The sequence below is a fragment of the Cydia splendana genome, chromosome Z, assembly GCF_910591565.1.
Source record: "Cydia splendana chromosome Z, ilCydSple1.2, whole genome shotgun sequence".
In the NCBI taxonomy this organism is placed as follows: domain Eukaryota; kingdom Metazoa; phylum Arthropoda; class Insecta; order Lepidoptera; family Tortricidae; genus Cydia; species Cydia splendana.
Window position 1 is genome coordinate 37,264,372 of NC_085987.1, and position 25,634 is coordinate 37,290,005.

Here is a 25,634-nt window from a genome sequence, read left to right on the forward strand (position 1 = left end):
TACAACTGCAACTGCAACTAAACCATTTCATTTTAAATGACACACAATAATTACAGCCATTAACTCGGTTTATATCTCCACTTTAACACAAATCGACATGTGCAACAAGAAATGAATCTACCCGTCCATTTGGGTAGATACGGGTAAATACCGGGTAGATGGGTATTTACCGGGTATTTACCTGGGTGGGTAAATTGGGTAAATACCCGCGACCCATCTCTAATATAGATATATTTATCGTCACCTAACAGACAACAAATTTGACACAGAAATAACATAAATAAAATGGGGATCCAGTTAGTTTCGATTTTGACGATGGGTGCGACCTACTCGGTCGGTGTATTAAATGCATTTAACTTCCGGGAAAACCATATAATTCTAGCTTTATTTAAATCTCAAATAAAAAATCATTATACGTCACAAATCGATACCTCAGTCTAGGTGCCATCCAATCGTAATCGCTTGCTGTGACAATCGATTTGGGTTAATTACATCTCTATAAACGTCAGTCATAATGTGTCAAATAACGCAAATTATAATGCACTGAGTTATAGCGTTATTTCGTCGCATTACTTGAAACCCCTAAGCACATACTGTTAGTACTCGAGTTCAGTTAGAGGGAAACTCACTAGATGGCATTTAAATCAATAAAGAAAAACATTGTAACAGTTTTTCGATCAGGTCACGTGTCCGTCTTACGTCTTACGGGCACGTGACACCTGTTACGAGTTTAACATTTTACCCCATCACAAAAAGTGCACAGCGCCGCTAAAGAAGTTTTCACTTCAAAAACTTTTATTGGTGCCCTTATTATAACAAATGTTTGTTTGTGGTTTCCAGCAATCTTTACCGATGCGACATAAAGAATGCCATTTGATAAATCTCCCGGCGACCGTGCGCTACGTCATTGACTTTGCAGTCAGCAGAGTACCTCCAAAAATGGCGGACAGACTGAAAGTAAGTACTTACCTGGGTGAATCAACTATTACTTGTTGTTATTCTGTCCCATCAACCAGGCGATAGATACTTAGCACAGTTTGTTACAAGAATTCTAGTACCACGTTATGTTATCGACGTTATCGTGCTTGGTAGATGGCCCATTGTGGAAAGGGCTTCTAATAACCACCTTAAAAAATTCAATTTTGGTTAATTAAATCCTAAAACTAGGATTTAAATAAAATGAATTATGCAAGTTACTGTTTTATGTAGTAACGCCAACATATCTCGTTCGTTTTATTTGTGTACCTAGTAGATAATAGATTAATAATTTATTATTATTAACTTGGCTCCCATTTTAAAAGGCATATTTTGTTGGGATTGTTTCTGCCCGGAATAACGAGCTTTGCACTTTTTTCACGTCTATTTGCCAAGCCATATTAGAGCATTGCTTTCAGTATAAAATACAGCGCCTAAAAACCACATTATATAAATGTATTTACAGATCCATCATAATCTGAAATCCTTGCATAAACAAATCGACACGGCTTGCCTGCCTGCGAGCTTCGGGGGCACCATACAGACGCAGGACATGATCGAGTACACCAAAATACTGCTGAGCGAGCAAAGGAAGAAGTTGCTCTCTCTGGATGACATGGAGATACTCTGCTCACGGGGCATCATCACCTCCCGGAGTAAGGCCACACCTAACGCTGACGCCGTCGAAGGCAGCTTTCGAAAACTAGAAATTGATTAAATCCTTTATTTATGACAGTTAGTGTAACTTTTTATAAGTCTGATGCCTCGTGTTACCGTTTGATGATTGGACTTTTTATTAGTAGTAAGGTACTGTAATGAATTTACAGAATATACGATAATGGGTCAGTTTGTGGACGAGTCTGAATACTGAGGAAATTTAAGTTTATTTCATTGAGATGTCTAAAGTGGTCAAGAATTTCTTTTGGTATTGTATATTCTTCGACCATTTCAATCGAAACTAGCTACTAACCGTTGTGCATGTATACGACACGACAAAAATACGATTAAATATGCATTATAATTTAGTTGAGAAAATCGGAAATGAATTCAATTTTACACATAAACTACCCATTTTATATTAATCATAAGTAACCATGTAAGCTCTTAGATGCAGAACTTTATCTAGTATTTCAAGGCGTATTCTTAAAACAGATTACCAGTTCGCAGGACGATATCAGTTGTTCGGAACTGTCACCTTTTGCGTTTAACTGACAAGCTGATATCGTTCGGTGAACTGGTAATCTGTGGGCCCCTATACTGTAGGAAGGAAACAAGCTTGTTTTTTGTGGACAAGATCAGAGTTCATTCACGCAACACGAAGGGCCAGCCAGATCCCTTTTTTAATTATTTTTGAAAGAAGTTTTTTTTAAGAGCAAAATTGGGACTATAAAACTACTACACGGTGGTCCATTATCCTCTTAATTTCGACAGCATGTCAATGTCGCATTTGTCGTACTTACTTAGAATAAGAACCTACGATTAATTATGATTATGACAAGGTAATGTAATGGTTATTGAATAAAATGCATTTTTTTAATAAATATTTTTTATTTATTTTTTCTACAACTAAACGTTAACTAATTATTGTTACCAGATTTAAAAATGATAAGTTCAAATCGTCTGGACCATGTCAAAGTGAGTATTTGTTTAATGTTTATATAATTACGAGTACAATCGTAACCGCAAACGGGAACCAGCTCAGAGTTCACCTTAAATCACCACTGATTTGATTTTTTAAATTATTTTTGTGGCGTTGGGTTCAGTTGGTTGGGTAGAACTACACGTTACAGTTTCAAATGCTGTAGTATACAAGTTATACATACATTTTAAATGCTAATGTTATATAATTAAGCATAAAAGATTTATCCATAATACCTCTCAGACTAAGAAAATGGAGACGGTCGTCAATCAGGGCGGTCTTTGGTACCTATCATGTGTCCTAAGTGTCAGCGATTTGATCGTTTATTCATATCACATGTCTACTAAAATTATATTACTATTTCCTACTCTCTGCTTGCCTACTTGTCATAAACTAATATTTTTCTACAACTTTAATATAGATCTACATTTTATATTCGTGCGTGAAGCTTATCTATAAAATGTGGATATGCCTCTAGTCACGTTTGTGCTATCGCAATAATTTTATTGATAACGAAAAATTACAAAGCAAATTAATGGTTATTAAACTTATTCAACAACAACAAAAATTACCTACTAAATTAATTAAATTACTCGTACCTAATTATTGGTGAACCATAAGTGCGAACCTATCCGGACATCGCGATTTCTAGAAGATACATAAGACATAAGTAACTACCAAGATTGCGTCTGAAAAATATTCCTAAATAGCCGGGTCCACACAGAGCGAGCAAACTCACGTATTCTCGGTCTGTGTGCACCCGGCTAATAATAACTTCAAAATAGTCGCATTTGAGTTAAATATAACGCGTCTGATAAGCACAACCTTTAACGTTTTTTAAAACAGCCATGCTCAACCTGCAGCCCGTACTAAGCCTCTATAAGTGGGCCACCCGGTAATCCTGGCATAAATACGAGTAGGTACATAAGTAAGGTCAATGCAGGGACCCCGTCATAGGGCAAGAACTCTAGGTACGTCACTCAGACACAGTCAAAAAGGAAGAGTTTCACTACTTCTGCTGTTCTATTCACCTTCTGTAAGTGGAGCTGGCTCGTTGGGATGACTTTCGAAAAATCGCGAGACATTTCTGGATGAGATTAGCCCAGGACCGGGATAAGTGGCATACACGAAGAGAGGCCTATGCTCAACAGTGGCGACTGGAGGCCAATATGATGATAATGAATAACTTACTCCACAAGTGTACAAACGAAAGAGTTAAAAGTCGAGTATGCTTGGTTTATTGTGTCACTAAGCGTACCTTCCTGCACTTACTATTTATATTAACAAAGTATTCAAGTTCATTTTTACCAACATCAGGTGCAGATACTTAATGGTGCTTAGCGGGACGCGACGCGACAATAGTGTATCGACTTAATCAAAAAGAAACATTTATGAAAAAAAAAATGTTGTCTACACGAGACCGGCCGTGTGTTCACACGTGGAACTTGATTCTACATTTAACTTCGTATAAAACAAGCGGAATCTTCCGGAGTGCATTTAGTTCTACATATATCAATGCTAACAGAGATAGGAGTAGGTATATGTGTCTGACCTTGCGACCCTTTCGTCTAACACGCGGTGGCAACAGCTATCATCAAATCCATAACTTGCCGTTCTAATGCGATAAAATTGCATAGAAGATTGAGGACATCCAATTTGGTTCATATAGTGTTCTAATTTTATTATACACAGCAAAACCATTAATAACATTGTAGCTCATTATAACACCATAGTGTGTACCTATTAAACAAAATAGTTTCATAGTATCTAAAAGCCGTGACGAGTGGCGAAAGAAAGGGGAGGCCTTTGCCCAGCAGTGGGACACAATATAGGCTATTGAAAAAAATTATCTAAAAGTTACGAGGGTGAATCAAAAAAATATTAGATACAAAATATTTAGGTACAAAACCACTTTACGCATACCGATTTACTTTAGCACAGCGGTCGGCAACAAGCGGCCCGCGAGCCTCCCTGGCTATTTTGTATGTAATATTGACAAACGACAATGTCTGATATGATAAACTTATAAATATTAACAAAGTGCGGCCCGCGTCAACTTCAGTAACTACTATTTGGCCCTTGGCTGCTAAAAGGTTGCCGACCGCTGCTTAGCATATTGAGATGTCATTATATTATAACATTTATAACGTATTATTTGACAATTTTTTTTCATAGAAATACTCCCGCCATTTCACTGTTATTAAAGACTGACCAGTACGGTTACCATCAGTTTGTCACTGACATAAACGCCGTCGAGAACGTAATTTACTTTCTATACATCTCGCTCGCACTCGCATATTAGTGCAAACGGGATGTATAGAAAGTAAATTACGTTCTCGACGGCGTTTATGTCAGTGACAAACTGATGGTAACCGTACAGTAATATATGATCATTGTCAAGAGGGCGCTATTATTCTCATTTATATGGCAACAGTTCAATATAGTCTGAACAATGTGGATTGGCAACTCGTTATTTTGACTTACATACTTTTACTCACTCTAATCATAATCAGTATCCAAATATTCGGTGTTCACATTTTTTTATTGTCGGTTTTTACCGTATAAAATTCATGTATTTTCTTACGCGTCACACATAGGTCAAAATTACCTTACATAGGGTCTGCTACATTGTCAATGAATAAAATTGATCGTCTCCAAAGCCCATAGCAAAGAGAATAGAGTATATAGAGAGTTATTGTCATAGTAAATTTTGTAGTCACTGTAAATTTATTGCCATCTATCGACACAAGATTAAAACTAAAAATGAAAATCTGTTATGTAGGTACCTATATCTTTGACCATAGTAAATATTTTTCAAACACATCTTTGTTACTGTACTTAACCCTTTATAAGGCAGAGACGATTTGGAAACCACTTAGTTAATAAACATTTACGGAGAAGAACATCCTCTTTTTTATTTAACTATAATGGTATTATATAGCGAGTATATCAGGCTTTCTTTCCTCATTCATACTTTTTCGGTCAGTATTTAATTTTAGTGTAATTAATTAATTTATAGTATGTGGTCAATTTATGCACTATGCCTGTCAAGGGAAGCAAGCTATCGTCATTGTTTCCATTATACTATTAAAAATATACACGTCGCTGTATCTAATAATTTGAATTATAGCTCTTGCAATTCACGATGGCGAGTGGCGAGACTCTTATTGGTATGATGACAAGGTCTAATTTTGATAAATCCACTCTCCATCCATTTTGAATTGCAATAACTGCATGGACTACGTTGTTTGTAGTGTCAGGAAAGTGTATCATTTGCCACTTAAGATTAATAAAATTATAAAAGGTTACATGCTATGCTCAGTAACACGCATGTCGGCTGTCATGTGGACGGTGTATGCGTGAACAATATCAGCTACGCGGATGACATGGTGTTGCTGAGCGCATCCATCGGTGGCCTGAGGAAACTCGTCAGTATTTGTGAAAAGTATGCGAATGATCACGGGTTACTATACAATAGTAAAAAAAGCGAGGTCATGGTCTTTGGGGCCGGCTGTAAGATCCCAGATCATGTGCCCCCGGTTACATTGAATGGTACACCTCTACAGAGAGTAAATCAGTTTAAATATCTAGGGCATCTGGTAACGGCCGACCTCAAGGATAATGAGGACGTTGAAAGGGAAAGGAGGGCATTGTCACGAAGAGCAAATATGATTGCACGCAGGTTTGCACGTTGTACACGTGACGTAAAACTTACACTTTTTAGAGCGTACTGTACAAGTTTCTACACGTGCAGCCTGTGGGCTAGATTCACCAGAACTGGTTACAATGCCCTCCGAGTACAATACAACAACGCATTTCGGGTACTGTTGGGGCTGCCACGACACTGTAGTGCACCAGGGATGTTTGCAGAAGCACACGTAGATTGTTTTTACGCAACGATGCGAAAAAGATGTGCCTCCCTGGTGCGCAGGGTGAGAGCCAGCACCAACAGTATCCTGAAAATGATCTCGAGCAGACTGGACTGTCCGTACATGAATCGCTGCTGTACAGTCTCAAGTGGAAGCGTTCAGCGGTGATCCATGAATGGACTTTGTACCTAATTTACTTAATCTAAATTGTTTGTTTAAATTTATTTTGATATAATTTAATTTGATTTTATTTACATTTTATATTATAACTTTAGTTATAAGTACAACATAAATTATGTAACTAACAATATAATGTGGATCATGGTTATCTGAATAAAGAACTTTATTATTATTATTATATCGATAAGTATTATAATTAGAACTTTTTGCGGAAGTCTCTTTTTAACTCCTTGATAGAAAGAGACTTCCGCTTGTAAATTGTATCGTGAAACGGGCCACAGATTATAATTTTTTCAGTGATATTCGTATATTAATCCTAATCACTAAAAGATACACAATAATGTTCGATTTACCGTATGTAGTCAATTAAACGCCAGTCTGTATAGATCACGTTATGTTTGTTATGTCAATGTCAATGAATAGGTGTATTGGAAACAGATCATCTGAAAACTCAAGTGCACTAACAGGCTGAGTGCATATATTGACCACATGTTTTTCTTAATGATTTCGTTTTTTTTTTGCCGTAGATGTGTTCCCCAGTGCATTACAAACATGGTAGTGTATTTAACTTTCACGTAGCATATCTGTATAACTAGGGCCTTATAAAGGGTTAAGTATTTCCTCGCTTATGTATAACATAACACTACAATAACCAAGTCGTAATTACCAGACTATAATGACATTTTGATTTGTTTACCTGTCAGCTCTGATGTTAATTTGGAAATGTTTCGTAGCGAAATAGTTTAATTTCCCAAACGGTTCTTTTCCAGCAGTTTATTATTTACATTATTTACAATGTTTCGCTCTTGATTATGTATAGTTTTGGCCATTTTTTGTCATTTATTATTTAATATTCAACACTTAAGTATTATTCAAGTAAACCGCCACAATGACACTGACAACAGTGACAACCTATCATTAAAATTATTGCCAGTGTAAGAAATTAGTTCTGAAATTCCGCAACATGGCGCATGATCATATATTAATGGTCAGGTTTTACCTAATTATTTTGTGCAAGTCGGTTAAGAAATCTAATTACCTATAGAAAAAATAGATAAAGTACTACGTGTAAAAAAAGTCTACCAAAGATTTTTTTGGCGTTGGTTAAGATTAATTTATTTTTGACTTTAACATGTATCAAAGTAGGTACAAAATTCTCTATATAAAAAAAATATTTAGCAGGTTTATACTCTCAGCCAACGATTTATTTATTAGACTGTTGGCACTAATTTATCCTATTCCACAGCCACTTGGCCACCAGCCATCGGATTGCTAAATTTAAAAGAGGAGGTTGTAGCTGTGAAACGAACCCCACTCCAGCAGGCCTACCACCTCAGTTAACAAACAAATAAATGGTTTCGAATAATTCGTTATTTATAATTACCTATGTACATTTAACCCCTTTATTTGGTTTTTCTATTTAAACAATAAACACTATATTTTATTATCAGTATTATCACACATACCTGGTTCATACATAACCGTTATCACTATAAAGTCTCTTAACTTAAATAATAAATATTAACAATCGAATGCAGCTCCTACAATAAATGTAATTCCTGCATAAGTTATTTTATCTTGGCCATTTTCACTGAACACAATAAAAACTACAATAAACGTTTTCGCTCTGCTTCAGTGGGATCTGAAACAAAAATAAAAACACTAAAATAGTAACTAAACCCCAATCAATAACTTTTCTTCTACTTCTTTGTCCTCACCTTTGTCCCGCTACACAGGGTCAGCTGTCTTAACCATGCCACGCCATTTGTTGCGGTCATATACGTCATTGCATTCTAATGAGAGAATTTTCATGTCCCTTTGGACAGTCGTGTGGCTAGCGGTCTACCTCTTCCCCTTTTACACGTTGCGATGGAAAGGCACTTCTGACGATTATGTCGTGAAGAAGTTAATCGTCTGGTCGTCCAATCAACAACTTCTGACATACCATATACATGTAGGTATATGTAGGTAGAGGCTAATAAATGTAACGTTGTTGCAGGCTGTAAAGTGGTGCATTTCCCTCCACGAGCCTCCTGATATTCCCTCAAAATATTTAACTTGAAGACTATTTTTATGTAGGTCATGGAGCCTTATCCTGACTGCAATAACTTGTTATGATGATATTTATTTTCTAAATCTAGAAATATTTATAAACAGTATGTTGACAAAGCGTCGATAAAAATAGATACCTAACCAATTTCACAAAATCGGCACCGACAGTATTGTATCATAGATGACTTTTCTATTTCATTTTTGAAACACAAACACGCTCTCCATTCGTCCAATATTTTTATTGGCTGAATTATTTACGTGAGTTTTTATGTACCTACGATACGAGTAATTCCGACTCGGTGGATTAAATTGAGATGGTTTTCATAAAAGCTTTACCTGGAATTCTGTCACAAACCGATTGCCACAAAGCTCTACGCAGCCTAAATCCAAAAACAAATTTGGTTTCATTGCACCTTAATTTCGTTTTACCCGTTTACCAAAATTTCTTGATCTCAAAACAGAATAGTGTTAAAAATGCCCGTAACCCAGAATGCCTAATTTTTTTTTGTTTACACCCAAAAAGCCTAAACTTCAAATCGATGAAATGTCTTAATACCTAAATCTCAAATTACCTACATTAATGAGTGCTATATTATCAAATATTACCGGCTTTAGTTCCAGCAGTCTGTTAAAAATATTTGTTAATATGACAGGATAATAAAATTGCCCTTAAATGTTGGAAAATTAAAAAAATATTAAACATCGAAAATTAAGCATTTGATGAAACATACTTTTTGACATTTGGGTATTTTGGGTCTCGGGCGACATGAACAAAAGTGGTTATGACATTCGGCAATTTTAAAAAGAAAACAATTCACCATTTAGGTACTTTTTTAATTTAGGGCAAAATGGCATCATGATATTTCGGTGCAAAGATACCAAAGCAAATAAAGCTTTGCCCCTATGTATTCGCCTAGGATTAAAGCGCGCTTAGTATAAGAGCAGTAAATCATTTTGAAATCTCTTTCAATTGTAGAACATATCTTACAAGTACAAAGTATACCATCGAATGACATATAGTTGCGTCACAGATGTAGGAACTCGCTGACACTGCATCAGCGAGTAGTTAAGCGTTAGTTGGTTCGCGAGCTAACCCTAGAACTCTAGAATCTAAGCGAGTAAAGACATCATTAGTGAAAGAGACACACGACAAGATTAATTTGCTTGACTATTTTGGAAGGACGGACGGACGGATGGACGGACAGCGGAGTCTTAGTAATAGGGTCCCGTTTTACCCTTTGGGTACGGAACCCTAAAAAAAAACAGACAACCGAATTGATAACCTCCTTTGACATTTGGAAGTCGGTTAAAAAAACTAAGGATCTTCAAGGAGAGTTGACGGTAGGGTAGGCAGGCGGCGGGTTTTAAAAATTCAATGCCAAATTGTTTTAGCAGCATGGATATCGGACTAAATGAGATTAGCGATAGGGCTAGGGCGGACCTACCCCTCGTGCGACGCGCAGGGGCAGCACCCGGCTTTTGTAGAAAACGGACAAGGGTCGCCGCACCAGACCGGCTGGGGGCTACCATGTTTAAGCATTTTACGTCAAAAATGTGATAGTTACGTAGAAAGTGGCGCCCTCAAAAATTTTCTACAATTTCCTGTCGGACTATATGTGAGATTGAGGTAGGTATGCCAGCTGGAATATAGGGACCATCACTGAGAAGGGAAGAGGCAAAGTAGAAGTTGTAGCAAAGCTTTTCGCGTTCCTTTACCGTCTCATCACGCTCCTGGATCTATCCAGACTCTTAATAAAAATAAATCAGTACAGTACTGTTACACCATATCTCTCCAGTCGAATGATGGTCCCTATGACAGTTCCTACGAGTCCCTTTTGGTTGGGTTTACTTAAAGAAATATGTTATTACCATTCTTTTTCTTAAATGTTATATTTCTAAATAAATTAACGTGCTAAACTTAAAAAAAATGTCTACAAACATTTTACATGACAGCTACTCCATTTAAAAATAATAAAAATAGAGTCCATCATTCGACGCGAGATGTAAAGGTAATTGTGTACATAGGTTTAATTACAATACAAGAAATTACATATACAAACTTATATAGAACAATTACACGACAAAATATATACAAAACTGTTGAATACACTACGTAAATAAATTGCAAAAACACTAACTTGAATTTTTAGCTATGACTTCATCAGATATCGATTACCCTCTAGTAGATTATTGAGGCCAGTGGCACAACGAAAACCGATCCGAGTCACCTAACTGTGTTCTAGTTACTAATCAAGGTGATTCATTATCACTAGTTTCAATGTGTAGAGTCTGGCTACTGAAATATTACACAAATGTTTGGCGGGAAATTCAAAAAATCTTGGGCTGGTCACACTTTGTGTAGTAGGAATCATAGTTTTAATACTAGAAAATATTTTTGAATTTCTGTGCACACGTAAGGTACCTAAGGATATAAGTTAAATATATATACGTTGACGTGCACTCAAAGTCAGCTCACATAATTTCTACCACTATGTAAAGTACAGTCAACGATAAACACATATGTTAACACTTTCTCACCATATACCATTATAAAACAAAGTCCCCAGCCGCGTCTGTCTGTTTGTGTGTATGTATAACTGTGTGTATGTAACTCGAAAACTACTGAACGGATTTTCATGCGGTATTCACCTATCAATAGAGTGTTTCTTGAGGAAGGTTTAGGTGTATAATTTGTTAAGGTTTTGTGAAACCCGTGCGAAGTCAGGGCGGGTCGCTAGTCAGTCATAAATCATAAAAGAGGTCAACCAGTATGTATAACGTTACCTGCATTTTGCGGACTTGTGCCATATATAGGGTTACATCGCTTGGTGTCGTTATAAGCTTTGCTCTTTTGGTTAGGTTGTGTGTTACTCGACACTGATACTATTGCGCAAAAATCCGGAGCATCCCGGGCGCCTCAACGGGAGGAAGAATGTTTTCTGAAACAACAATAATAGGTTTAATTAACATAAAAAACGTAAATTCTTATTAATTATAAATAAATACACAGAAAACTAAATACAAGTTTAAGATTAGGTAACACCGGGCGGTCTTATTGCTAAAAAGCGATCTCTTCCAGACAACCTTTGGGTAGCAAGAAAGCTGCTAGCAGGGAAATATACCTACCTACCTTTCGACGCACAAAGCATAAGTATGATAGGTTTACCTGAAGAGTTCTGTACGACGAGCAGATAAATGCCTATAATGACCCCGGTGAGCAGGATGAACAACAGCAGGCCGACGACGGCCGTGGTAGCCGGCCGGCGGCGCGGCAGGCTGCTGGCAGGGAACCGCACGAGCGGCGTGCTCTCCGACGGACCGGCGTCCCCATCGCTCGCTCGGTACGAGTTGTGACGCGATTCGTGATCTGAAATATTTCAAATAAATGAAATTACTTGGTTAAGATAATCTCAAATGTAGCAGTGTTCAAAAAAAATGTTCCTTTGTTAAATTAAACTGTTTTTTAATCATGGTTCGGCATTCACTACCTACACAACTCATACGAGTCTTTGGACATTGGACAGATTCATCGCCGAACACACACTACTTGACAGAACCCTAATACCAAAGATATATGTAACTCCGTATAAGATAAATAAAGTCTAAGAAAAAAACGTGCCTCGGAAATCAAGAAAAAGTCATTCTCGAATAGATGGCGCCATACCTTTGGCCTATTCTCGGCTAGATGGCGTTGACGACACCGTTTGATATTTAACAATTTTAACACATCAGTGAAAGAACATGGGTCAGTATGGAACAATAAAAATTAAAAATCATTTATCCGTATACATATTTTGATTAATTTATACATTTTCTATTTTATTTTAAGTTTTAATCGTGTGTCGATAGATGGCAGTAAATGTACCGTGACTACAACATTTACTATGGCAATAGCCCTCTATACTATCTATTCTCTATGCTAATACTAAGACGGGATTTAACTCAAACATGAAAACTTTGGTCTCCTTTGCCATGACAGTTAGGCTAAAGGCCAAAAATAAAACAAGGCACGCTCATGCATTCGAAATGTTACAAAGAAATTAAACAGAGAGCAGGCAGCCTTTACAAAATAAATACGAAAGCACATCTAGTACTCGTTAAAGTTAGAGTACCTAGAATGGATTTTTTATTGCTAATTTCCTCCTCTTTGGGATATATGTATTTATATTTATATATTTCGGGGATCTCGGAAACGGCTCTAACGATTTCGATAAAATTTGCTATATAGGGGTTTTCGGGGGCAAAAATCGATCTAGCTAGGTTGTATCTCTGGGAAAACGCGCATTTTTGAGTATTTATACATATTTTCCGAGTAAAGCACGGTCTCCCAGATATTAAAATATTACGTAGTAAAGTAAAAGTAAAAAGTATTTATTTACAAGAATATAGGTTACAGATTATGTCAGGGGTCTCCGCACTAGGCTTTGCCTGTATCGCGGGGAACCAGGAACAATTTTTTAACAGAACTCGGTTACTTAATAGCTAATACAAAAAAAACGTTTAAAACTAGTTGCACAAACATATTGCATAATATTATAACTACAACTAAACATTATCTAAAATATCTTCAGTCTCGGCATAATTTAGAGAGGTCAAGAATTTGAATAGGAGTTTCTTAGCTTCTACAGGGGAACTAGATTTAAGGTTACTGTGTTTAAGTATGGTGTTATGGGTTGGTACTCTAATACGATCTCCGAACCGTTTTCCAAAAGCGGTGCGCACTTCGGGAATAGGTAAATTGAAGATGCGTTTTTTAATCAAGAAATTATAGGAAGGAATTGATTTAGACATTTTATGAGTTTGTAGACATATTTTATGTAGGAATAGCTGTCGGACGGATAAAACTTGAGCTTGGGCATACAGATCTGAAGTTGGAAATCGAAAGGGTCTTTTGAGCATCACTTTTAAAACAGACTATTGAGCCCTTTCGATTTCCAGCATACTAGTTTAAAGATGCACTGCCCCAAACCGTAATACTATAATTGATCACTGATTGACAAAGTGCGATATAAATCGTTTTTAGTAAAGGGCTTATGCACAAATCACGCGAGGTTCGATAGGGGGAGGGAGGATCACGAAAAAATCACGATAGATCACGTTGGGGGAGGGGGGTATACGGAAACCTCACGTGTATTTTTCTACAGTGTACGAAAATAAGAAAAATAAACCTACCACATGAGTAGATACTTTTTCTCGGTTTCGTTAAACATAAATCTCCACTCTGCACTTCAAAATAGCGAGTCTATTTAACAAAAATAGAAAAAAAACAAGATTTTCTATATACAATACGATTTACCTTAAAATTAGGTCGAAAGAAAAATTTTCATATAAATACACGTGAGGTTGTGTGGGGGGAGGGGGGTAGCCAAAAACCTCACCAAATATCACCAAGGGGGAGAGGGGTCAAAAAGTACCCGAAAACACCTCGCGTGATTTGTGCACAACCCCAAAGGAACGTCTGCAGAATTACGGAGTTTTTTGAAAATATATATCGACTTTCTGATTCTTTTACAGATTACTTTTAGTATAAGTAGGTAGTCATCGGAATTTAATAAAGCACATCGGTTCCATCGAATCACGATATGATGGGTTCGCATAAATACGCATATTAAATTATATCTGAGGCTTAAATTATTTATTAAGTGAGTACTTACTAAGATTGCATTTTTAAAATAGGCATATAAATATTAAAATAAGTCGCAGAGGCAAAAAGCATATTACAGATGTAATTAATTTCATGTTGGAAAACGCTTTTAATAGCGGCGGATAAATAATTTTCAGAACAGCTGATAAATAAAACGTGCTACTGATAGCGTTTATAGTCTGTTTGGAAAGAGAAGAGTCGTGAAATGTGTTGGACCCCATACATTCCACGGCTCTTCTCTTTGTGCACAGACTCTAGAGCAGCAATTGAAACAAAGTCAGTAGCATCAAGGCTTAGGCCATTAAGCTAAGATAAAAAAACAACGGGTTGCACTCCGGGAGTGCCGACAGAAGTAAAAACTCAATGACTAGTCCAAAATGTCTGCAGCACTATGAATAATTGACCCATCCTCCTTTCTATTGAAAAACTTTAGTTTCCAAAAGTGCTGGTCCGTGAGCTTGTTTAAAATTCGAAATTTAAATTTGTAGCGTTAATTGTTTAAAATTAGAATAGAAATTGTAAAGTTACCTTGCATATTTGGTCATGATATTTTGGGTTTTATCCACCAGTACTAGAGTTCACTTTTATTAGCGATTTCATCAAGATGTAGCTTTATTGAATTATATTTGAGTGATATAAAGTTAGAATGTAACTGTGAGATCCTCGTATTTCAACCCGTACAAGATTAGAACCTTTTTCATGTAATGTCATTGAGTTTTTCTTTATTGATTTAAATGCCATCTAAATGAGTGGCCATCTAAACCTTACGGTCACGTGATCGTCTTACGCTGTCTCGAGTTTATCATTTTTTCCCCACCTCAAAAAGTGCCCAGCGCCGCTAAAGAAGTTTTCACTTCAAAAATTTGCTAGGTGCATAACAGAGACAAACGATGGCCTTATTATAGTAGACGTTACTACTCTTAAAATTCGATACTCAACTGATCTTGCTGACAAGCGTGCTCCATAGACATTAGTCACATTATTTTATTATATCTAGTATGACGAACTTTTTCAGATAATACGAGCATCGTCACGACCAGCCGTTTATGCGTTGAGTCCAGAGGTTCTTTGTTTCATAGGTAGTTACATTACAGAGAAAACACAAGTATTGCCGAGGAGTATAATTTTAATCGTAGTAATGTATAAGATATTTACAAACTTGTCCATTGAGTTGCAGAGGTATGGTCTCGACCATGGTACAACAGTCTCGTTAATGGCAGCACTTTTTCACATATTCACACGAGTTTTACGATCAATTGACTAGTATAGCACATAATCGGCGCGGCACTGTGTTAGCATTCGAGCTTGTCGGTAATTGATATCATGATATGGTCTCTGGTCGGTCCATGCGTACATGTATCATGTCATGATATCATATCACGTATTACAGGCGTACATGGTAATATGACAATAGGTTAAGTTCCTGATTAAAATGTGTGTTTTTATTAATAGTTTTGTAGTGAGTTACTTTTTGTTGATACACACTTTAGTACCTATTATTGCTAAGACGATAAAATTTGTTTGAAGATCCAAAACAGACCCAGAATTAATAAAATTGTTCACTGTTTGCAAAAAAACATTAAAATAACACTAAAAGGTCAGACAAGTTTATTTTAAATGTCATAATGTGTTATAGAAAAACCCTGGTTAAAATACTATACAAATTTTAAAGAGGTGGAAATACCAGCAAATGTCAATAAAAAATATAATCAATATTTTCAGTACTTGCCTCGCTTACCATAACCTCAGTCACTGTGGAAAGGTCTTTTAGTAATTTGAAATGGACATATGAAGGTAGTAATTCTAACAGACATCAAAGGTTAAAAGCAAAATCCGTGGAAAATTATTTAGTAACTATTCAAACCTTTGAAACATTTTTAGCAACTTTATTTGTGTTTATCAAGGGGTCAATGAGCCCGCAGGATGAATTTCCTGTGGGACCAGTTGCCCACAAAGGGAAAATAACATATTTGAATACTAGATTTGCATGCATGCCTTGCGTTTGTTTGTTTTGGTTTTTCTACAAACCATACTTTACACATGAACATTGAACACAATTAGCATTCTGGGGTGCTATACAGTGGTAAGTGAGTTCTGGTAAGTGTACCAGAAGTAGAGGATGAGGGTGAGAATCTTTATACATATTTAAATTAGTCCGCTTAGGTCCACTAAGTTAAACCTAGTTAGTAAGTAGTTGTGCGATTGAATTGTGCAGTACATAATTTATAAAGCAGGTTGATAGAGTTATAAATTGGCCAATCAGTGCCATTTTATTATCTGGGATATAAAATATAAAGCTTAACCTCTAGCCTCTTATCACAAATTGAAACTCATGATGAGCGGCTTCACAAAATAAAGATCCGGGGCGTCAAAAAACGATGACGTAATTTATGGACAGCCCCTAAGCACAGAAATGTACATATTTATTACTGCAGCAAGTAGCACATTAGATTAAAAATTCTTATAATCCTAAGACAATAAATGAAAAAAACAGCCAAGAGATAACTCTGTGGTAAGTCCATGATGGAAATAAAGCTGCTGCTGGAGTAGAGTAATTATTTACAGTGCTAGTGACTGATTGTTCCGATACATTATTATTATTAAAGCCTTTCTTATACGAACTGTTAACATTTCATTTAACAATTATATGTGTATGTATCTATATGCATGTTCATAAGGTCTTTTTGACCGAGGCCTGTTCGGAATCATCTTTTTCTATTATATTTAAGTATTTGTCCAACATTTCCTTACATTTTTGTCTGTCTATTGCCATTTCTTTCCAGTCTTCTGTTCCAATACATAAGTACATTTAATTCCAGTGTGCCTACAGAAAATGGACCGAAGACAACAATGTTCACAACTTTTTTGTTAACATAGGTGTACAATATCATGATTTTATACAATCATAATTATCTATTTTTTAGATTAAACAAGTGCGTGTCGGAATCGCGCACGAAGAGTTCCGTACCATTATGCAAAAAACGGCAAAAACATCATGTTTGTTGTATGGGAGCCCCACTTAAATATTTATTATATTCTGTTTTTAGTATTTGTTGTTATAGCGGCATCAGAAATACATCTGGGAAAATTTCAACTGGCTAGCTATCACGGTTCATGAGATACAGCCTGGTGACAGACAGACAGACGGACAGCGAAGTCTTAGTGATAGGGTCCTGTTTTTACAGTTTGGGTATGGAACCCTAAAAACTATAGAAACTATAATTTCGTTTCATTGATATAAGGAGTAGACATGTGTCGTTCAAGAGTGAGTGACTTAACTATATCGCCCATCTCTAATAAGGAGTGGGCATGTGTCACAACTAAGTACATGTTTTGCCCAACAGAGTAGAACAAAGGGTATAAGTATGTTTAAAAACACAAAGTTACTTACCAACTGGGGAAACCAAGGGCTGCATTTTACTTATGACTCAGCCGTACAGACACAAGGAAACACATAATTACAATGACTTTCAGTAACCTACAATGCTTCGAATAATTAATTTTTATTTTTTTTCCAGGCACCAAGAGTTCAATAAAGCGGCCAAATATATTATTATCAACACAGTTTCTACAATTGATCACTCCAGAATTAAATAGAATTGTCTTTTAGTTGCTTATCGACCTTCACAATAGCCAAAAAGAATATTGTAATATTCAGGAAAACTAACTAAACATTAACTTTTTGTTTGACATTTAAGGAGCGTTTGTTCAACTTTTATAAACCACATCAAGGTAATTTCAAAATATTTAATGATTTGAGTTAAATATTTATTGAAATAAGTATTTTATTTACAAAAAGTAAATATTATTAGTCGAAAAGTTTCACATACGATGATTATGACTTAAACTTAAAACTTAAATTCAATAATCCACTAATTTACACCTTGATAAAACGCATTAGACATTTGACATCTGTCATCCATGAAATGCGTTCGGAATTTTGTTTACGGAATCAAATTTAATAATATAAAACTGAAAATTAAAACAAATTGTCAGTTTTAGGGATACCTGGGAAAATAATAAATTGGGTACAAGCATTTTTGACCAACAGAAAAGTGTTTGTTAAATTTAATAAACACTTATATGGTCCAAGATGCTCCTCGTTAGGAGTTTGTCAAGGAGGAATTCTATCTCCATTAATTTTTATTTTATATATCCTAAGATTAAATGTTATTTTAGGGCCGAATGTACAAAACTTACAATTTGCGGATGATTTAGCCGTTTATGTGTCAGGAATGGATTTAAATCAAATGACTGTTACTGTAAATGAGGCACTTGTAAATTTAAATCAGTACTTTTCATACCTTAATTTAAATGTTAACCCAACTAAATCAAAAATATTTCTCTTTGGTCGTAAATCCCCTATCTTACCTAATATTTTATACAATAGTATTCCGCTGCCTATATCTTGTGAGGTAAAATTTTTAGGTGTAACCTTTACTCCAAAACTCTCATGGACTAAATACATTAACAGTATAACAACTAAAGCAAACAAAGCATATAACGTAATGAAATCTATTTGTGGTACTACATGGGGAGCAGATCCCAAAATACTGTTAATTTTATACAAATCTCTTGTTCGTAGTCACTTTGAATATGGTTTTCTTTGTTTTGCTGGAGATAATAAATTAGTTAATAGTCTGGATAAAATACAAAACAAATGTATGCGCACAATACTTGGTGCCTTTAAAACTAGTCCCATTGCTGCTATGCAAATTGAATCAAAACTTCCCCCCATTGCTGTTAGATTTCGTTATCTAAAAGAAAGATTCATCTTAAAGCTTTACAGTCTGCCAAAGAATTTGCTTCTTACTAATTTAATTGCTTCGGATTCTGCTTCATTTAATAAAAATGTGTTTATTTTGCAAGAATTTCTTTGTTTTTTTCATTCTCTTCAAGGGTTTAACATATATTTAAATAACGATGTTCTTCCTTGTTATGCAGGCACATTTCACAGTAAATATTCGGCAATGAATATAGTAATTGACTCAAATCTGACTTCTAAGGAGGAAGTTTATCTATTATTGTCAGAATGGTGTAATTTTAAATTTCTTTATACCGATGGGTCCAAAAATAATGATGCTGTTTCCTTCGCTATTTATCAGACTGAAATTAATAAAGGAGTGGGGTACAAGATTAATAAAAATGCCAGTATCTTCACCGCTGAAGCAACAGCCATTCTTTTTGCTTTGAAACATACTAAGGAGAAAAATCAATTGGACAAAAACTGGGTAATCGTTAGTGATAGCATGAGTGTCTTAAAAAGTCTGTCAAATAACAAAATTAATGCTAACACTAACTATCTAATTTTTGCTATTAAAGAATTGTGGTGGGAATTATTCTTAACTGACACTGATGTTAAATTTGTCTGGGTACCGTCGCATATAGGAGTCTTAGGGAACGAAAACGCAGATTTTCTAGCTAGAACTATTGTTAATATGTCTGATCCTTCCACTAGTCTTGACAACAAGGGTTTGAAATTCAAACCCTTGTTGTCAAGACTAGTGGAAGGATATAGCTTTACCGTATATATACAGATATAATTTCCAATTTTAAAAAGCGTATGATTGGTAACTGGGGAAAGCATTGGTATTGTTGTACAGAAATTGAAAATAAGGCTCATATATATTCTTTGTTAGATGTTCCTGTTAATTGGAGCCGCCATTAACAGGCGTTCCCCTCTGTCGAAAATAGGCGGCCAATGGTCAACCACATGTCAACCATATGTATGGACTGACATTTATCTGACATGACGTACCTATACATTTGATGTGCCCCTCCCCCGCAAAAAACGGCAGACTATTTTGTACCGAAAATTTAAGACATGGCGTCTCCGTTGGTTATATCCTCTAAGCTGTTAATAGTACCCCGTGGCTCTGCAAATTTAAAAAGTTTGTACATAGAAAGTTTTACACTACAATTACTCGAATGCGCATTGGTCATTATTGTTTAAATTTTCACCTTCATCGTAAAAATATAGTTCCCTCTCCTTATTGTGATCGTTGTCAAATGCAAGAAGGTCAGTCTTTGGATCACATCATCTTTGATTGCCCGTCCTTTGGCATTCAGCGCCTTGTGCTAATGGATGAGCTGCTTAATATTTATGGAGCGCCTAATTTAATCCCGTCTACAGTAACAGATTTGTTAAAGGAGACTACAACTTATATGTCTTTGTATAAATTTATACATAATTCTGTAAATATGTTGTAAATTTATAAATAGTGTTTTTATAATTTAAGTTCTAAGTGTTGTACTTGTATTGAAACTAATATTAATATTGTTACGAGAATATTACAGGATTTGTCTAATTGCTAAAACAGATTTGAATGAAACAGAATGAGAATGGATGTTTAATGGATATGACCAAATCACTGGAAGAGACGCTTTTACTTAAAGTATTATAAAAATGAAGACTACTGAAGACATTAATATCGGAATTGACCTAATATGAATAGTATTTACTGAAGACGTTTACCGGATTGAACTTACTGAAAAGACAAAAAAAATCTACTTATGACAAGGCAGTATGGCTTAGAGCTTTAGCCTGTCCAGATGGACGAAAAAAAAAATTAAAACAAAGTTTATACTTCCGAACAAAAACAAAATAATTAATCTAATTAAAAAAAAACAAACCGGTCAAATGCGAGTTCGTGTAACTCGCGCACCGAGGGTTCCGTACTTTTTAGTATTTGTTGTTATAGCTGCAACAGAAATACATCATCTGTGAAAATTTCAACTGCCTAATAGCTATCACGGTTCATGAGATACAGCCTGGTGACAGACGGACGGACGGACGGACAGCGGAGTATTAGTAATAGGGTCCCGTTTTTAACCTTTGGGTACGGAACCCTAAACATTTTGTACAGCGCCATCTATCGACAAATCAGCTAACTAATTTGCGCGGCTGGTAGTATGTATGTTGGTTGCAGTGGAGTCGCGAGAGCTGCGTTCTCGAGGGTAGACACTATCTGCTGTTGGGGTGTAGTGACCAAAGAGTAGTGACCCCACGTACCCGAGTGCTCCTGGGGAGTTCTGTCACCCGAAGGTGGGTGACACGGGATACTTTGGGTCGCTGTGGAGTGGACTCGCGAGAGCTCCGTTCTCAAGGGTAGATGTTCAACGTAAGTGGCGAGTGGCTTTAAAGTCCAGTGACACCTCTCTACCCTCAGCCCTTATGGCTCCTCTACACGAATGGCCAACGCCGGCCAATCCAAGGGACGCAGCCATGCGGTAGACTGAGATAGCAATATCACTTGCTCCATTTAATGCAGTGGTTCCTAACCTTTTCAGTCCGGTCACCCTTATAACGAACTAGGGAACCTGATTTTACCCCTCCTCCCAATGGTAATAAAAAATAAAACGTGTACGTTTGTTGTATTGTTATATTAGGTTAGCTTGTTACCCCCGTAAAATACCAGTTTTACCCCCACGGGGGTAATTACCCCAGGTTAGGAACCACTGATTTAATGCATAAATGCGTCCCTTGGATTGGCCGGCGTTGGCCATTCGTGTAGAGGAGCCATTACACCGGTGTTGCCCTTGAGTCATCCTAGATGTCGCTTTTTGTGGGGGCCAATCTTGTGAGGGCAAGTGACCTACTGCCGGAAATAAAATTGTCCGGTTTTTTATCCCATAGCCCAGTATTTATATTTAGTCCGTCGCCTACACCGGCCGAACCTCCTAGTTCATTTTAGGTCAATAGTCCTTATGGCTACCCTGCGTTAGTGCGTTACATTATTTTATTCTTATTCGCCAGCAATAAAATATAGGTTGAGCTTTGGTAGCCTGGCGGTAAGCGCGTGAGAATTACAATTCGGAGGCCGCTATAATAGTTTGCGGAACTTATGTACGAAATAAATAAAAGTTACTCCAGTTCTTTGGATTAGATGCGAAGCGGACCCAGGGGGCCCAAGATGACAATCGTTAATCAACAAACGCCAAACGAATAGAAAAAATGTACAATGGGACAATATATGCTAGAAAGATATAGGTAGGTCGTAGGTACACACAGCAACACTCCTGACTATACATCAGTGGACCTTATTACAAAAGGCATAAGGTCCACCGATGTACAGTTAACAGTGTGGGCGACTGTACCTACCTACAGTACAGATGTTGATAAACTGTCACATGACGGTGCGTAGCACTTTTTACGTGTCCTTGATTCTCAATGTTCTCATCAACCGTTGTTATGTCATAAAACATAAAAGAAACAGATGTTGCATTCTTATGATATATTATGTAGGTACTGTACTTGCACTTACACAACCTTGCGTGTTATACAGAGGTCGCTTTCTTTGTTACATAAATCCGTACGTGTTTTTACTATACTTCTCCAGTAAGCCTAACCGCGAAAACTTAACGCATCCTCGGCAGGACCATAGTGATAGTACTCAGTATGGCTGAACGCACATTGCGGAAGTGTATCACGCATTTTAATGTATTTTGGTATTTATTGAGGGAACATCAACTGCGGGTGGCTATTCGCTTGTTTTCCATTTTATAGTAGATTTTTTAACAGAAACAAAAAATGTTTAGGTAGACAATGGCGCGTTCTGTAATACATACTTGCATAAAAATAGTGCTAAAATATGTTAGAGTTAAAAAATTGAGAATTATAAATTATAATATTCACTCAATGTTTCGGCTTAATAAGAAGTTCTATGAAGATATACATATGTTTGTTTTTCAAACCGGACAAGTGCGAGTCGGACTCGCCCACCGAGGGTTCCGTACTTTTTAGTATTTGTTGTTATAGCGGCAACAGAAATACATCATCTGTGAAAATTTCAACTGTCTAGCTATCACGGTTCGTGAGATACAGACGACAGGTGAGATACACAGACTGGTGACAGACGGGCGGTCGGACGGACGGACGGACGGACAGCGGAGTCTTAGTAATAGGGTCCCGTTTTACCCTTTGGGTACGGAACCCTAAAAAGTTTAAACAGGAGTATATTTTCAGAGTAGGTAATTGAGATAAAAGGTAATAAGTAAAAACCCGCGCGATGGCTATTTCTTCCGTCTCATATTTCACGAGGCGTGCCATATCTTTGCCTCCTTCTAATTTCTTGGCTTAAAGGCAATGATTTAAAGAACCAGAAATTATAACAATAGATAAATATTCAGATAATATGTTCTCAATTATGAATAAACAATGTGTAAGTTCTATAATATAGTGCACAACTGTTAGTGGGCAAAGTGTCGTTCTTTATGATGGTCACGAAGCTCCCACCCTACTTACGCCATGCGTGATCATGGCACCTGATTGTTAAACTTGAACTGCCCTGACTTTTATTACAAATGCGATTCCCCTATAAAAGCCTTTTATAGTTTAATGTTACCTCAGTATCAAGGTACCCGACGTACATTTGACTTCAAATAATTACAATATGAGCTGTAAATTCATGGTAACTAAATTATTTAATTACCGAGTGAAATCAAATTTAATTAAATAATCTCAAAGTCGTCAGTATTATTATTTTTATTTTATTGAGTTTTAAAATGCATATCATTCATTGGTAGGACTGACCGATTAAAAATAGCATCTTAGGTATCTTGCTTTTCTAACATACTTAGGAAATACTTTAGGATTTAGAGTATCATAAAAAGATTTGTTTTTCATCCTACGTGCTATGCATGTTTATGTTACCTACTAACTCAGTTCATTACCTTTTCAGATCGTTTTCAGTGTGCTACTTATAATATTTAACAGCCAAGTGAGATCAGAAACTGAAGCGAAGACAGAAGAGAAATCAGTTGTTGTAAACCCAGTCATGTAAGTGTGTATTTTTTAATTCGCACATTCTGAATGAGGCGCTAATTTGGAAAATGACGGAGCGGCGACATTGCTATGGCCAGTAGCTCCGGCGTTCAGGGCTATTAACCGTGAAAATCGAGGTTCGCAAATTGCGTACATCTTTCTCTGTTACTCTAATTTCGCCTTCATTGACGAAATTTGAATATAAACCTACATTAGTGCACAAATTTGTACGTATTGCAATCTTTAATGTCAAAACAATATATCTGTCTACATAAAAATGATATTTCGCATTTAGAAAATTAAAAATCAAATATAATATTTGCGAATCTGTCAAGTGGACGAAAACTAGAGCATGGACGAAACTAGCTCAAGGACCCTATGTCCAGATAGCGAAAAAGATGTGTTGTGTGTGACTCTAGTTAATAATATGAAACATGGAAGATATTTCGATTAGTTTAAATTAGGTACCCCGCAGTCTAAATTGCCCTCCAATTACTGTTGCTGTCAATGCATTAATACATTAAGTACGAGTATATGCCTATTAGGTATTATGTATATCACATCTTTATCTTGTTTTCGGTGACCAGTCATTTTAAGTGATTCTGTCAGATTAGGTACGTATCTTTTTACCATGTTTGGTTCGTAGGCATCCTTTGTAGAAATTGTTCACTGATACCTCGCAGGGTATTCTTAATAATGGACTAATGTTTGTTTGTTTTTAGAGATCGTTCGTCGGTACACCACCACCCCCACCACGACCCCACGTTCCACGGTTTCTGGAAGAAGAAGTTCGTGTGGCGGCCGCGGTGGGTGAAAACTTGGCAAGAGAAGAAGGTTTACGTCGCTGTGTGGAAGCGGATGTGGGGGCCCGTGGAGGTCAAGGAGTGGGTGCCGGTGCCAAAGCCTCCCCCGGGATGGATCAAACACGACGTCAGCTCCTACGTCGTCAAAACTCATCCCCATGTTACCAATAAATAAATAACGCCACTGATAGTTCGCATACAAAAAAAAAATGCTGCAACAAAACAAAGAGGTGAAAAATCTTATGTGCAACATGTGACCATGGTATACCCCGTGCTTTTTAAGTCTTCCGCTACGCTTAAGATTCTAAATTTCAACCACTTGCTAGGCCCATTATGCGGCGAGAATTGCAGATAATGACTTGTTGTTGAAATTATTTCAATTACTTGCACCACAAAAAGGGCTTCTGATACTCAAAATCAGCAATCGTACAAATAACTTAAAATATATTATTTACACTTAAGAGTAGGTATAGTCTGTGCGGAAAGAGAAGAGTCGTAGAATGTATGGGTTCCCTACTTTCCTTATCGACCCTTCTCTTTCCGCACAGACTCTAAGGTAGGTACAGTCAGCGTCGTATAGTAGGTAGCATCCAAAGTATTCAAATAGTTCGGTAGGCCATACAAATAATATGGTGTACCAAACTATTTGAATACTTTGGATGATACCTACTATATGACGCTGACTGTACACGTTTGTTAAGGATGTAGC

General features: G+C 36.6%; 2 protein-coding genes across 2 annotated transcripts in view; both read left to right on the plus strand.

The window, feature by feature from the left end:
• Positions 1 to 1,705, plus strand: part of LOC134803972 (retinaldehyde-binding protein 1) — a 42,497-nt gene extending 40,792 nt beyond the window's left edge. The window contains exons 6-7 of the mRNA XM_063776818.1: positions 841 to 957; positions 1,442 to 1,705. Of these exons, the coding sequence (XP_063632888.1) occupies positions 841 to 957; positions 1,442 to 1,693 (369 nt within the window). The 3' untranslated portion in view covers positions 1,694 to 1,705. The remainder of the gene's footprint in view (positions 1 to 840; positions 958 to 1,441) is intronic.
• Positions 1,706 to 23,658: 21,953 nt separating this feature from the next.
• On the plus strand, positions 23,659 to 25,216 carry LOC134804632 (uncharacterized). The gene is made up of 3 exons (XM_063777739.1): positions 23,659 to 23,769; positions 24,040 to 24,137; positions 24,845 to 25,216. The coding sequence occupies exons 1-3, from the start codon at positions 23,752 to 23,754 to the stop codon at positions 25,098 to 25,100; spliced, it is 372 nt and encodes a 123-aa protein (XP_063633809.1). The 5' UTR covers positions 23,659 to 23,751; the 3' UTR covers positions 25,101 to 25,216.
• The last annotated feature ends 418 nt before the right edge of the window (positions 25,217 to 25,634 follow it).